The 15,231-nt window shown below is 46.4% G+C and overlaps 1 protein-coding gene across 2 annotated transcripts in view; it reads left to right on the top strand.

Moving 5' to 3' along the window:
* FER1L6 (fer-1 like family member 6) overlaps window positions 1-15,231 on the top strand; it is a 127,472-nt gene that overhangs the window by 17,611 nt on the left and 94,630 nt on the right. For both annotated transcript variants that reach the window (XM_035125519.2, XM_035125518.2), the window contains exons 2-7: window positions 6,483-6,565; window positions 7,868-7,997; window positions 9,656-9,710; window positions 9,820-9,951; window positions 11,632-11,694; window positions 12,940-13,018. In XM_035125519.2, the coding sequence (XP_034981410.2) occupies window positions 6,483-6,565; window positions 7,868-7,997; window positions 9,656-9,710; window positions 9,820-9,951; window positions 11,632-11,694; window positions 12,940-13,018 (542 nt within the window). The remainder of the gene's footprint in view (window positions 1-6,482; window positions 6,566-7,867; window positions 7,998-9,655; window positions 9,711-9,819; window positions 9,952-11,631; window positions 11,695-12,939; window positions 13,019-15,231) is intronic.

Genomic DNA, 15,231 nt, shown 5'->3' with positions numbered 1-15,231 from the left:
GAATGGGAGGGAGGCCGGGACCCGTCCCGCTCCAAGACGCTAGTGAGGGAAGCGCGAGGGGGACAAGGCTAGGGCCTGCGCCTCTGGCGCACGCAACCCCAACTGACGGACCGACGCAAGGAAGGGAAGAGGGAAAGGGAAGGAGGGGGAGAGGAGCGGCGTCAGCTCTCGGCGAGGAGGCCGGGGCAGCTGAATGACGAGCCGAAGAGGAACCTGCGCGGCACCTTTTCTCTGTCGGGGGGGGGGGAGAGATGCGATCACAAACAGAGAGAGATGGACGCGCACACAGGGGGGGGGAGAGAGAAAGACGCATGGGGGGAGAGGGAGAGAGAGAGAGAGAGAGAGACAGACAGACAGACAGACAGACAGACAGACGCGCGCGCGCACAGAGAGAAAGAGACTGACACCCACAGAGAGAGAGCGAGCGGTGCTGCTTTGCACTTCGTCAGCGCTGCAGCCGCCGCCGCTTCCGAGCGCCAACCCGACCTGGCAGGCTTCCTCCTCCTGCCACGGCCGGCATTGCAGGAGCTGGGTCCTGCTGGCTTGTGCCCTCCGTGCTCCGTGCGGCACTGCTGCACGCTTTATTGGCGCTGCAGCAGCCGCCGCCGCTTCCAGGCACCGACCCAACCTGACAGGCTTCCTCCTCCTGTTGCGGCCGCCGTGCTGGGTCCCGCTAGTTGGCTGGGGCGCTCAGTGGTCTTGCTCCGCACGTCGCGGAAGTATGGCTTATTTTCGGGGTATGACTTACATTTCTCAAACGATTAAAAACCCTGCCATGCCTTACTTTTTGACTACGTATTTAAAAAGGGGAAACACGGTACAGTCAGCTCCAGGTCTTGTTTTTGCTGACTGTATAGAGTTTTTCCACCTTGGGCTGCAGAGAATATAATCAATCTGATTTCAATGCTGCCCATCTGGTGATGTCCATGTGTAGAGTTGTCTCTTGTGTTGTTGGAAAAGAGTGTTTGTGATGACCAGCTTGTTCTCTTGACAGAACTCTATTAGCCTTTGCCCTGCTTCGTTTTGAACTCCAAGGCCAAACTTGCCAGTTGTTCCTTTTATCTCTTGATTCCCTACGTTAGCATTCCAATCCCCTATAATGAGAAGAACATCCTTCTTTGGTGTCATTTCTAGAAGGTGTTGTAAGTCTTCATAGAATTGGTCAGAAACTTTATTCTCAGTCAACTCTTGTTTTGCTTTGTTTTTATGTACTTAATCTTAGAATTTATTTTTTGGTAGTATTGAATTTTTACTGTGTTTGTTAAATTGTTGGTTTTTGTCATATCTGAATCTACCAACGTGCTCCATATTTCATATATTTGTATTTTGATATTTTGAATGTGTGCTGTAAGCCGCTTTGGACACAGCTCACTGTGGAAAAGCGGCATATAAGTAAACCCAATCAATCAATCAATCAGTGTGCAGCTTGGACCTTGAATGTATTCAGGCTCCACAGAGAGTAATGCAACAGGGTAGTTACACTCTGCAGGACTCTAAAACACAGGGCTGCAAGCAAGTTTTCTCCTAGTTCAAGTGAAGAGGGAGAGTCGAGTCAGTGTCGTGCAGTGTTAATTCACTATGCTTGAATGGACATCATTGTTAGGACATGCTGCTGTGAATTGGGTGGAAGTTGCTACCTTCATTTGGCTCATTTTCTATTGCAGCGTTTCTCAACCGCTGTTCTGCGGCGGCGAGAAGGGCGATTTGCATTGTCACGTGCCTGGCGGCCGCCAATGCACAACACTAACCCACCGGAAAGCAATATTTCGCCTCCTCTTTCCCAAAGCTCAGTGCAAGTGTTTCTTACAGTCATAATTATAATATAGGGCGGCACAGAGTTAAATTTTTTAACTTTTTTAATGGTGGTGTGCCTCGTGATTTTTTTCACGGAACAAGTGTGCCGTGGCCCAAAAAAGGTTGAGAAACACTGTTCTATTGTGTCAAAAGCCTTTTGCTTATCTAAAGATGAAGCGTTAGCCCATACCCGCTTTTCCTCTGTCCAGTGCTGGAGGAAGCTTCAGTCCAACCCAGACAATCACACTTAGCGGAATTAAGCATGTAACTGTGTGTTCTGAAACCCCACTGTTTTCATGGCAATTTAAGTAGAATTTGTAACCCATGTTCTGCGCAAGAAAAACCTAAATTCTGTGACAGCTATAAATTTCAAGTCTATTTCAGGTATAAGAATATTTTGTGCATATTATGCAGGTTATGCAACAGTGGTGCTGGCAGGGGAAATGCGGACATTCCAGGATCAAATCAGAAGTCCGGATGGCTTTTGTAATTCCAGGACTGTCCCTGAAAATAGGGACACTTGTGTCACAGCAGCATGCAAGCAGGGTTACTCTATCCTGCTGTACAAATCATTCTGCTTAAATTCCTTCATATTTTACATCATTAGTGGTGTGTCTTTTCATACAATTACAAACATGGAAATAGCAGTTTAGCCAAAGGTTGTTGTGATCCCTGTCAAAGGTTGGCGGTGGTTGCCAGGCACGTCTTCAAACTGCTTTGCATAAATGTGCTGTTAAAACTTTGCAAATGTGCTTTCAGTTCCTTAAAGATGAAAGCATTTAGGACACGCTATTTCATTCACCATCCTAGGAATCAGCACCTTCAGTTTGTAACTTGTCTATTTATTTCCCACGGTCTCTGCTATGCTGGGTTAGATATTAATGGTGTGGATTATGCAAAACTGCCCCATTCTGAAACCCGTTAAGCTGTTTTATGGTCATGTGTTTTGAAAAACACCTAAGCATCAGCTAGAAGGCAGATTCCTTGAGCTCATGCTGTGAACAGCACAGCCCATGTCAGGGACGAGAAAAACCGTATGCAGGAATCATTTGAGCAATGGTAAAAAAAAAAAAGAAGAGCCCTACAGCATCCAATCCAAGGCCCATGTAGTCCAGAATCCTGTTACCCATAGTAGCCAATCAGATGCTTCTGGAGAATCCACAGGCAAGGCATGAAGGGAAAATCCTTGTCCCATATTTGCTCCCCAGCAGATAGGACTATCCAGTAGCTTCTGGGAGACTGCATGCATTACTGTGTTTTTAATATTTTGTTGGAAGCTGCCCAGAGTGGCTGGAGCAACCTAGTCAGATGGGCAGCATATAAATACTAAATACTACTACTACTACTACTACTACTACTAATAACATCAATCCTCCTTGGCTAGAATTTTCCAGTCTCAGACTGAAGTTTCTCATTTTGGCCAGATGCTAGAAGAGACTCATAGAAGCAGTTGATTGGAATTGATTGTACTTAACATATAGAATAAGAGAACAAGAAGATCATACATTTAAAGAAGACTGGAAAATGTTTATTGAATATATTGGGGGGGGGAAAGAATAGTGTACACTTGAAAATGCTGGCAGCATTAAGATAAATTCAGCAGTGTAAATAAGTTTTGATGGATGTCATAGTGGAATACTAAACGGTTCAGTTTATGTAAAATATGCAGGGATTTATGGCATGCTGAATGAACCATGGAAAGAGAAGAAGGGAGGTTGTTGATATCGTAAGGATGTTTAAATGAGCATTCACAATTGTAAAACAGAAAATTTAATTAAAATTGTATGAAAAAAGAGACTCATAGAAGTATATAGCTGGAAGGGATCTTGGATGTCATCTAGTCTAATGCAGGAATATGTGGCTACAATCTCCTCCAAGCATCTTCCAGTGATGGAGAGCACATCACTTCCCAAGGAAGTTTGCTTGGCCTGGAAAGGAGCAGAGCAGGGGGGGGGGGGAAAACCACTTGGAGAGCCATGTTTTCCAGGCACGGCACAAGTGGAAGTGTGAATAAGCTCTGAGGGTGCAGGATGTGATGCACTTTTGCCCTTCTTTGCCCTTCCTCACTGAGGAAGCTGGCAGGGCGCTGAGGCAGCCGTAGCAGTTGAAGGTAAAAGATAAAGGACCCCTGGGTGGTTAAGTCCAGTCAAAGGCGACTATGGGGTTGCGGCACTCATCTCGCTTTCAGGCCGAGGGAGCCAGCGTTTGTCTGCAGACAGCTTTCCGCATCATGTGGCCAGCATGGCTAAACAGCTTCTGGCGCAATGGAACACCGTGACGGAAACCAGAGCGCATGGAAACGCTGTTTACCTTCCTGCCACAGCAGTACCTATTTATCTACTTGCACTGGCGTGCTTTCGAACTACTAGGTTGGCAGGAGCTGGGACAGAGCAATGGGAGCTCACCCTGTCGCGGGGATTCAAACTGCTGACCTTCCAATCAGCAAGCCCAAGAGGCTCAATGGTTTAGACCACAGCACCACCCACATTTCCTCTGTAGCTGTTCATGTGAGCTGGTGCAGCGAGGTGTCATGGCTACTCACATCTCTGGGGGTTCATCTTTACCTCCCATTGACCACCGTACCTCTCCACCCCTAGGAACAACGGTGGGTTCTGAGGAACACCATTTTGAGGAGGCTTCTGGTTTTGTTTTGTTTTAGCCAGAAGTCTCCTCAGATGGATGCTATACATAAAGCTGAGCAAAAATGGGATTCCCACCCCCCACCCCCGAAAAAAAGGAGTCCAATTCTGGGGCAGAAGTGGGTTTTGCTGTGCAAGAGTGCCAATTCACCTTTAATTTGTGCAAACTGAATTTGGCCAGTCTGCGATTGAATCCCACCTGAAAACAGCAACAGCCTGGAAGGACTCCTTCTGCCCCTCTGGATAACTCTCCGCAGAGAAATTTGCTGGATGTGTTACCAAAGTCTCCTGCAGCAGAAACAAGCTGGTAACTCGTCTCACTCTTTCAAGTGCGGATGCCCTCACCTGCGCTTTTTTCTGTAATTAATTCATGTACTTTGGCAGTTCTGGAAATAAGATATAACTGATCAGGTAACAAAAACTTGTGCCTATTGAGGTCTCTGTAACCTGAATACATTTAGTTTAGTTGCTAACTGTCAGGTACGAGCTGCAAATATTACTAGCTTGTTATTACTCAGGAAGGGGGGACCCAGGTGGTGCTGTGGTTAAACCACTGAGCCTAGGGCTTGCTGATCAGAAGGTCGGCAGTTCGAATCCCTGTGACGGGGTGAGCTCCCGTTGCTTGGTCCCAGCTCCTGCCAACCTAGCAGTTCGAAAGCATGTCAAAATGCAAGTAGATAAATAGGAACCGCTACAGCAGGAAGGTAAACGGTGTTTCCATGTGCTGCTCTGGTTTGCCAGAAGCGGCTTTGTCATGCTGGCCACATAACCTGGAAGCTGTACGCCAGCTCCCTCGGTCAATAATGCGAGATGAGCCTCCACCCTCGCTTCCCTGACATGCCCTGCAGTGAGGCGGTGTCCGGCGGGAGCGGCGGTTGGAGGAGGCAGAGGGGGGGGGAGAGTGTGCGCGTGCAGTCTCTGCTGTCCAATCCCTGTATCCCTGGGGCACATGCGCAGTATCCCAGGGACACACGGGACAGCTTGGACGCAGGGACAACTTGGACTTTATTATATAGGATGATAAGCCGCACCAACAGGTTAAAGAACAGTTTCTACCCATGGGCCATGAATGGAAGACAGCAACATTGCAGTTCTGCTAGTCCAAGGAGTTTTAGCTGTGCTACTATGGACATTCCCACTCTCTCCTCTCCTCACATGCCCACTGCATACCCTGTAAATCTGCAAGTGGGTTAGGGAAAACCCAGGAACAGATTTAGAGGGTGTGTGGGATATGTGTAGAAAGAAGAGAGGGTGAACAGTTAAAATCTATGCAATTGCCAGATCACTTTGCAACATCCTGTACAGCAGGCACTCCCAAACTTCGGCCCTCCAGATGTTTTGGACTACAATTCCCATCTTCCCCAACCACTGGTCCTGTTAGCTAGGGATCATGGGAATTGTAGGCCAAAACATCTGGAGGGCCGCAGTTTGGGGATGCCTGCAATAAAGTATATCTATTTGTGACACCCACTGTTCAGTGGTGATTGCCTGGTGACACTGAAGTCCAGCTGGTGCCAGTGACCTGACCTTGGATGCCTACAAGACACTCAGTGTTTTGCCTTGGTAGAGAACAACATGTTCATCATGTTGTGATATGAGGGCAGTTTGAGCATCCTTTGTTCATTCTCGTTCATGCTGCCCATGCCAAGTGGCCTATGCAGTTGTCCCATGTGTGATGGTCCTCTCCACCTCTGTATTGATATCTCCCACCAGGAATAGGTGTTCACAGTCTGAGACCTTCCTGATAGCCTGGTCTAGTTACTCATGCCAGAGCACATAGTGGGAATGTAAACACTCAAGATGTTAACTGGACCAGAGGTGGTTGAGGGAAAGCAAGCGTTCTGAGACCTCGGTTGGTGGTTCTATCGCAGACAGCAGGGAGTTCCTCACTGCAAAGCTCATGAGCTGGGGTCTGAAAAACAATAGAGTATCTTGAAAGAGGCTGGCTGGCTGGGACCACTCCACACTGCAACATTTTGTTGCAGGCCCCACCTGTTTCTGTGACTGCTCCTCTTTTTTAAATTTTATTTGTTTGGTTTGGTTTTGCAGGAAAGGGTTGTTTGCTGGAATAAAGCTGAAGAAGAAGAAGAAAGGAGAGAAGGGATTAACGATTGCAAACAAAGGAGCAGTGGGTAAGACCTACTAGGTCAATAATACAGCTGGTTGGAATGGAGGACAAGTGTGAGATGATGTCATGGGGCAGTTATTTCAGCTGAGCCTCAGGGACAAGTGATAAAGTGAGTGATAAAATGTGATGTTTGCTTTAGGGAAACATGAACCATGCCTACTTAGGGTGCTTCCAGCTGGAAGTGTCTGGAGGATCCTTCCCCATGCTGAAATGCCATGACAGCTGATACAGGGTAGTTGCTAAGGGACTGAGTTGCTCATCAAGAAGTCTCTGGTTTCACCCCGATTGTGAACACACTAGGCAAGCTGTGCCCTCTCAGCCTCTGTTTCTCCACATCTGCAACCTAGGGGATCATGGTGTGAGGTCAGGACTATGCAAATACACCAGTACAAAGCCTTAATTGGCTCCACTGGTGCCCCTGTGGAGCGCTAACCTTGCCCCCATTCTCCCCATCCAGGTAAGCAACAGTGACACCTGTTTCAGGATGCCGCCTCTGTTTCACCACACTGGCCGCTACTGTCTGTATGGATCTGAAGTTCATAAAACATCTAGCATCTGTTGGCTGTTCAGAGCTTCAGGTCATAGGACTGCATGCCCTCCAACACAGCGAGGCCCAAATCCAGGACACCGTCTTCTGGGTCTGAAATCCCATGCAAGACACATGACCCGTGCGAGATTGCAGACCTGGAAAAGGCACTTTTTTCGGACATGGCACCCAAAAATGTGTGGACCCTCCAAAAATGTTTTTTTGGGGCAAGATCTTGACCTGAAATCGCACAAGAGCAAGGCCACCCAAAATGGCCACCATGCTCTTGTGGGGGAACAAACAGGATGCCCGGGTTTTTCCAGGGCAGTTGACAGATATACGATGGTGCACAGGGACTAGCTGAGGAATGTGGGATCTGAACAGCAACAAGCAGGGGCTGTGTATCCCTACTGGCAAGCAACTAAATTGAATCTCTAGGTCTGTATCCAGAAACAGTTTTACTAGCGCAAGAAGTTTTAACTGCTTAACTTCTTTCTACGCACATCCCACACACCCTCTAAATCTGTTCCTGGGTTTCCCCCAACCCACTTGCAGAATTACGGGGTATGCAGTGGGCATGTGAGGAGAGGAGAGAGTGGGAAAGTCCATAGTAGCACACCTAAAACTCCTTGGACTAACAGAACTGTTTTGTTGGGTACCGCCCCAGAGTCTATATTTGACAGGTGAATCACTCTCTTTCTTTCTTTCTTTCTTTCTTTCTTTCTTTCTTTCTTTCTTTCTTTCTTTCTTTCTTTCTTTCTTTCTTTCGTTCTTTCAAAGGTGATCATGATGACACCGATAGCCTACAACAGGAGTTCCTTACAGGTCAAGATGGGGAAGAGGGCGAAAATATGTATGACGACTCAGCCTCCACCAGTAGCTTTGGTGCCTCAGGGCCTCTCCAGAAAAGGTATTGTGCTGCAGAGTCACAAAATGGCCGCCCAGTCCCTCTGCCCTTGAGGGAGGCACTGCTGCTGTTGACACAGTCAATAACAGAACGCCAGTGTGCTCGAAGAGCTTATCTCTTGGTCATTGTGCTTACCCGCAGTCCAACGGGATGTCCTTGTCAGCAAAATGTTGTCACCACGAGACAGAACTGTCACTAGATGGAAGTCTGGGGTAGGAGAGAGTGATGGGAGGAGAACCAGGAATAGGCCCTGTCAACAAACATGGCATGGAGAATGGACAGTAATTGTCACAGCCTTTCATGGAAACAAATAGATCTATGGTCTTGGAGGTAGAAGACTTTACTGTTGTCAGAATAAGGGCAGCTGCTGACTCCAGTGGAAATTGGACCAGCCTTCAAAATTTGTTTTATGCGTAGCTAAAGCTGCAGAGTAAATGGAGCTAAGTTTCTCTGACAGTGATATAAAGTGAAGAAATAAAACCATTTGTACATGCCTAATATTTCATTTTTTTTCATTGAGCTAACCCCAAAATCCCAAAGAGGGGTGGCTGAATCTGTCCATTTCTTTTTCTGTTCCTCCTTTCCCCCCCAATCTCAAGTTCAGTACTCCACATTTCCATATCAGTTTGTGATTCATTTGTTTTTTAAAAGTCCTTGTGAAAACCCACCAGAATCTTACTGCAAATTTCTCCTAACACGCATGTTTTTGTATGCAATTTCCCCTGTTGCGCACATCGTTGCAAAGCAATTCTCCCTAATATCATGTGTTCCTATGCACATTTTACCCAAGTATATGCATTTTTGTACACATGACTTGGCAGGAGAACTGCATTGCCAAATTCAGATTTCAAAGAATGGCTGTGTTTTGTTTTGCAGCACGTTTTAGAAAACTGGATAGATTTGTCTTTAAATGCAAACTCAATCAAATCTCTCTCCATCCCTATCATATAGGTAATATTCCACATACGGTAATAATCGCTGTCAGCCAAGATTCAGCATACCAACCATAGAGCTTTGCAGCAACTGTAGGACCAGCAAGGAAGGTTCTTAAAAAAGATAGGGTAGACCAGGCCAGCTGACAATCCTTGGTTTCTGTCCAAGATTCTGGGTTGTCTGTCAAGCTTGTTCACTGATCTGAGCAAGTAGGTGAGCTAAGGCCTGCCATGTCTTCACACAGTAGCTGGTTCTGAGGGCCATCATGACCTCAGTTTTCACACTAGTTTGTAGCGGCCACCAATGATCTATCTAGGCCAGGGTTTGGGTCTCCAGTTGTTTTTGGACTACAATTCCCATCATTCTGGGCTGCTGGCCCTGCCAGCTACGGATGATGGGAGTTGTAGTGCAACAAGAGCTGGAGACTCAAGATTGGGAAACCCTGATCTAGGCATCTTGGTGCATTTCTGTTAGCTGAGCTCTGTACCACGGAATTCATATAAATGCAAAATCTAATTGATAATGATGTCCCAATCTCTATATTAATCTGGGAGATGCAATTTAGCTTAAAAATGCAAACCAGATGAAATCCTTCTCTACCCCTGCCTTTAACTATAACCCATAACGGCATAGGTGCTAAGATGAATCACATTCTAGTTGTTAAAAGATGGGAAAGGCACAACATCTTGAAGGCTGATGCATGTCCTTGTGTTCTGAATTGGGAACAGAGCGAAGGTGGAGTCAAAGATCCATGAAGGCGAGGTGAAATCACAGAATTATCAGGTAAATCGGGGGGGGGGGCAGGGCAGGGAGGTTGTCCATTTCTATAACAAACGATTGAAGCCTCCCTCTGTAGGAAGCTACAAGCACATGCTTCATTTCACCCTCACAGATTGCCATAACCATCATTGAAGCCCGCCAACTCGTCGGTGAGAACATAGATCCCGTTGTGATTATTGAAATTGGCGATGAAAAGAAGCAGACAACCGTCAAAGAAGGAACCAATTCACCATTTTACAATGAAGTATGGACTTTTCTCTATTATATAAAACTCTGGGAGTAGTCATTGCAGTGCCTTCTGGGTGCGGTTGATCTCACAGTTCTCATCGTCCCTGAGCACCGGCCATTTTGTATGGGGCTGATGGAAGCTGAAGTTCAAAAACATGCAGAGGGCACCACCTTGGCCACCCTAATGTGCCAAGAACTGGCTTGGTTTTGAATAAATAAGGTCAAAGCCAACTCTGCCCCCTGCTTTATGGTCTTCCATAAAGAATCCCAAGGACCATAGTTTGAGAGTGGCTGAGGATTCTGTATGTGCTGATGAGTACGCACAAGTGTGTGCACAACACAATGTTGCCTGAGCCACAGTTGCTGTGTGATGGTGACTTCACATCCCCAAATCAAAACAGAACCATTGCAGAATTGGAGGAGATGTGATTAACCTTGTCTCACATGCAATTTCCCCAGTTGCTGTGGTAAGCTGTGATCCTGATTAGACAGGCAATGCCTTATGTGATACAGCACTAGCACTGAAACGGTAATGATCTCTGGCAGGCAATCAAGCCCGATAAGAAGTAATGACTCTCCGGCATGTTACAAAAAGACACATCCAGAGCCTGGCATCTTGTCTGCTCGCATTTACGTTTGTTGGTCTTTCTGAAATTTTGCCCCTCCCATAGCAGGAAGGATGCCAGACTCCTGCCTTTCCCCTCTTGTCCTTCCATTGCCTTCTGATTTTGTCCAAATGCCTGGATTGGGGACTGAAAGGCTAACCTCCCCACTCCTCCTCACTCTCACTCAACCCAGACTCAGACCTCTGCTTATCTGCTGATTGCCTAGCAATGCTCTGGCTGTCTTCCAACTCTTCCTCTCCGTGAGAGCTAATAGAGTCTTCTCCGGGAAGGGGTTTCGAACTGCCCTTTCTCTATTCTGACAGTCAGTTCTCATCTACAGAGCCCGTCCCTCATTCACTTAATTCATTCTCTGAGTCTAACTCATCCCCTTCGCTTGGGGGGGGGGCATGTTCCTGACAGAAACATGAGAAAACTCTGTATTAACGAGTTTGTTTTGGCTGTTTTAGTCACTTTTAGCCGATAAAATTGTTACTGTTAATCTGCTACAGTCTTTGGCATTCATTAAACAGTTATATTGCCCTCCTCCTGAAGCTGTTATTTGTCCTGCCATGGAAAATGTACAGATACCCGTATGATTTCCCCATATTAACATCCAGGGATGCAGGTGACGCTGTGGTCTAAACCACTGAGCCTCTTGGGCTTGTCAATCAGAAGGTCAGCACTTCGAATCTGTGTGATGGGTTGAACTCCCGTTGCTCTGTCCCAGCTTCTGTCAACCTAGCAGTTTGAAAGCACACCAGTGCAAGTAGATGAATAGGTACCGGTACCTCCATGGCAGTAAACAGTGTTTCCGTGTGCTCTGGTTTCCATCACAGTGTTCCATTTAGTCATGCTGGCTCTCTTGGTCTGAAAGCAAGATGAGTACCACAACCCCATAGTCACCTTTGACTGGACTTAACCTCTTAAGTCTTAATCTCTTTGACTGGACTTAACCCCTCCCAGGGTTCCTTTACCTTATTAACATCCACCATTTCTTCCTTTTGCTGCTGCTGCTGCTGTTGTTAATGATGATGATGATGCAACAAGAAGATATATTAACTTGAAATTCTGTGGGGGTTTTCTTCCCACAGTATTTTGTGTTTGACTTCATTGGACCCCAAGTACACCTCTTTGACAAAATTATCAAGATCTCTGTGAGTATATGCATCTTTAGTTGGCCAGAAACTAATTTGTTTTTCTGAACCAGGAAGTGTGGAGAACAATGACCAAAGAAGCGATGAGATCAGATTTCTCAATTATATAAAAGAGAGGGGAAACTTGTAGTTGGACAAACAGAAAACTGTTTTGACTATTTTTATACAAATAGTTTTGCTCATGAATTTTTAACATTGCCTTTTCGTCTTAGAGGTAAACAGTAATGGCAATCATCTATTAAATTACCAAGTCTGTTTTCTGCTTCTTGGTTCTTGCATTTTGCATGGCACCCTTAACACAGCACTTAAGGCCAGGCTGTAAAACTCAGCAGAACTCAGACTATAAGAAAGTAAGTCAGATTCTCAGCTAATGTAAAAACCGTGTCTCCTTTGCCAAGACTTGGGGATTTGTCACGGCTGAGGATCTGATTCTGGATTGCTGCAAGGGAGTGGGGCACTGAGAGGACACATTAACTTGCTGCCTGGATAATAATGCTCACTGTGGTGATAATCAAATATTCATTTTAGTTACCGTGCTGTATTGCTTTGCAAATCAAACGTGTCAGTGGTATAAAATGGAAAGAATGAGACAAATAGGCACTCCGTGGGAACAAATTGCAGAATACTTGGCAGAAATCTTTATTCATCTTCAAATAAAATTTGTGATTGTTTTTTTAATATATATATATATTTGCCTTGGTCAGGGTTAGCAATGCTTCTGAATACCAGTTGCTGGAAGACACAAGAAGGGAGAGTGCTCTTTTGCTCAGGTCCTCCTTGTGGGTTTCCCACTGTAAGAAAAGGACTCTGGTCTAGATGGGCCATTAGCTTAATTAGTAGGTTCTTCTGGTCACAGAAATGTAGAGTTGGAAGGGACCCTGAGGGTCATCTAGTCCACCCCCTGCGATGCAGGAATTCTGCCCACAGCTGTCCCTGGTTAACAGCTGGATGCACTGGCCCATTGTACCATTCTTATGTTCATTGTGGGAAGAGGGACAGGGTGAGGTGGGTTGAATTGCACCCTTTCTTGGTCATGCTAGAGCAGGGTTTCCAGCTGTTTTTTTTGGACTACAACTCCCATCATCCCTAGCTAGCAGGACCAGTGGTCAGGGATGATGGGAATTGTAGTCCAAAAACAGCTGGAGACCCAAGTTTGAGAAACTCTACACGAATAATACTTGATCTCTGTTCTGCAAATGCTTCATGTACCAAGCATATAATCCTTCGTGCATCTTCCTCCAACAGGTTATGCATAACAAGCTGATAGGGAGCATATTGATTGGCTCCTTTAGAGTAGACCTGGGGACCGTTTACAATGAGCCAGGTAAGATACGCAGTTTCAATCTGGCCCTTCTTCTGTTAATCAGTGATCTTGTTTCCAGTTGTATCTCAAGGCTGATTCACAGGATCTCTGAGCATATGGTTTGCCATGAAAAACAAAAAACAAAAATTGGACTACAGGTTGCTCGTGGCAAACAGACTACAGTCATACCTTGGTTTAAGTACGCCTCGGTTTGAGTATTTTCAGTTTAAGTACTCCGCGGACCTGTCTGGAACGGATTAATCCACTTTCCATTACTTTCAATGGGAAAGTTCGCTTCAGGTTAAGTATGCTTCAGTTTAAGTACTCCATGGACTTTCTAGAACGGGTTACAGGTAAAATAAAAAAATTCCTTCAGTAGCACCTTAAAGACCAACTAAGTTTTTATTTTGGTATGAGCTTTCGTGTGCATGCACACTTCTTCAGATACCTCTGTTACAGGTAGGTAGCCATGTTGGTCTGACGTAGTCGAAACGAAATAAAAAAAATTCCTTCCAGCAGCACCTTAAAGACCAACTAAGTTTTTTATTTTGGTATGAGCTTTCGTGTGCATGCACACTTCTTCAGATACAATGAAGACTTCTATTTCGGTGTATCTGAAGAAGTGTGCATGCACACGAAAGCTCATACCAAAATAAAAAACTTAGTTGGTCTTTAAGGTGCTGCTGGAAGGAATTTTTTTAATTTTGTCTAGAACGGATTAATCGACTTTCCATTACTTTCAATGGGAAAGTTCGCTTCAGGTTAAGTACGCTTCAGGTTAAGTACAGGCTTCCGGAACAAACTGTGTTTGTAAACCGAAGTACCACTGTATGTAAGAACTTTGCTGTGGGGCTCTCCGGTGTTAAAATTCCAAACAATTCAGTCTTTCAGTCTTTTGGTGATTAATGGGCACATAGCTGGCAATGGAGCCTAGCCAATAGGTGTCTCATCCATCAGTGGTTGGCAGGAAGGGGGAGCCACCGCGCACCTGACCTCCCAGCAGCAGAGTCACTGGCACTTACAGGAGAGGGATGCAGCAGGGACACGGATGCTGTGCAGGTGTACTGGTGGAGCCAGTGAAATGCTCGCGCTGGTGCACCTGCACAGGGACGATGCCCCCACCACCTCCCACCTTCCTCCTGGTGGCAGCAACTGCACAGCCAATAGGCATGCAGCGTACACCCGCCCCTCTCTGCTGACCATTCCTGGTCTCTTCTTGTTGTTGATATGCCTATCTCCATGTCAAGGAGCCGTCAAGCGAGCCCAGTTCATCCACAGGGCAGGAAAAAGGACAGGAGGCACGGAATGTAATGAGCTTTTTATTAACGGAAAATAACAACACAGCAGAGTCCTCTGGTTCACCTTAATCCAGCAGCTGAGACATTGCTGAAAATGACCACTAGCCCTGCACACTCCTCCCCCTCCAGCCTTTGGATGCTTCCCAAGCAGAGGAAGGCTGTGTCGAAGGGGGGGGGGCTCCTCCTCTGGGCCTGTCTGGTCTGGCTCATTGCTCAGCAATGTGCAGGACTCTCCTTGATTGGGGTGTCAGAGGGGGAAGCGAGCCATCAGGACCGGGACTGTCCTGCTGCTGTGTAGCAGAGCCAACCTCTGACTCCTCTCTATCTGAGTCTGTGCTCACAGTGTGGCTCTCAGCCTCTAACCCTGCCCTGGAAGGCCCTCCTCCTCTTGACCCTAATAATAATAATAATAATAATAATAATAATAATAATAATAATAATATATTTATACCCCGCCCATCTGGCTGGGCTTCCCCAGCCACTCTGGGCGGCCTCCAACTGAACATTAAAAACTTCCCTAAACAGGGCTGCCTTCAGTTTTCCTCTAAAAGTAAAATAATTGCTTATTGTCTTGACATCTGCTGGGAGGGCGTTCCACAGGGCGGGTGCCACTACCGATCACTCAAACCCCTTGCTTCTAGCACCTCCCAGCTCGTCCTTTCCCCAGACTGCTCTTCAGTGTCCCACCACCAGGGTCCAGGGTCTAAGTCATCGTCTTCTGTGCCCTCCCTGGGGGGTTCTTGGGCAGGCAGCTCCCACCACACTTCCTCATCCAGCCAATCCCTGACACTCCACCATGGAGGGCGCCAGAGCTTGTACCTGAAGAAGATGGTGTTTGAACCTGGGACCTTCTGCATGCAAAGCAGATTCTCTACCACTAAGCTATGGCCTTTCCAAAAACTTTTGCTTCACCAATACCTGATGGGTCTTGATAAG

This window comes from Zootoca vivipara, chromosome 8 (assembly GCF_963506605.1).
Source record: "Zootoca vivipara chromosome 8, rZooViv1.1, whole genome shotgun sequence".
Classification (NCBI taxonomy): Eukaryota; Metazoa; Chordata; class Lepidosauria; order Squamata; family Lacertidae; genus Zootoca; species Zootoca vivipara.
This window is presented reverse-complemented; position numbering and strand designations above follow the sequence as displayed.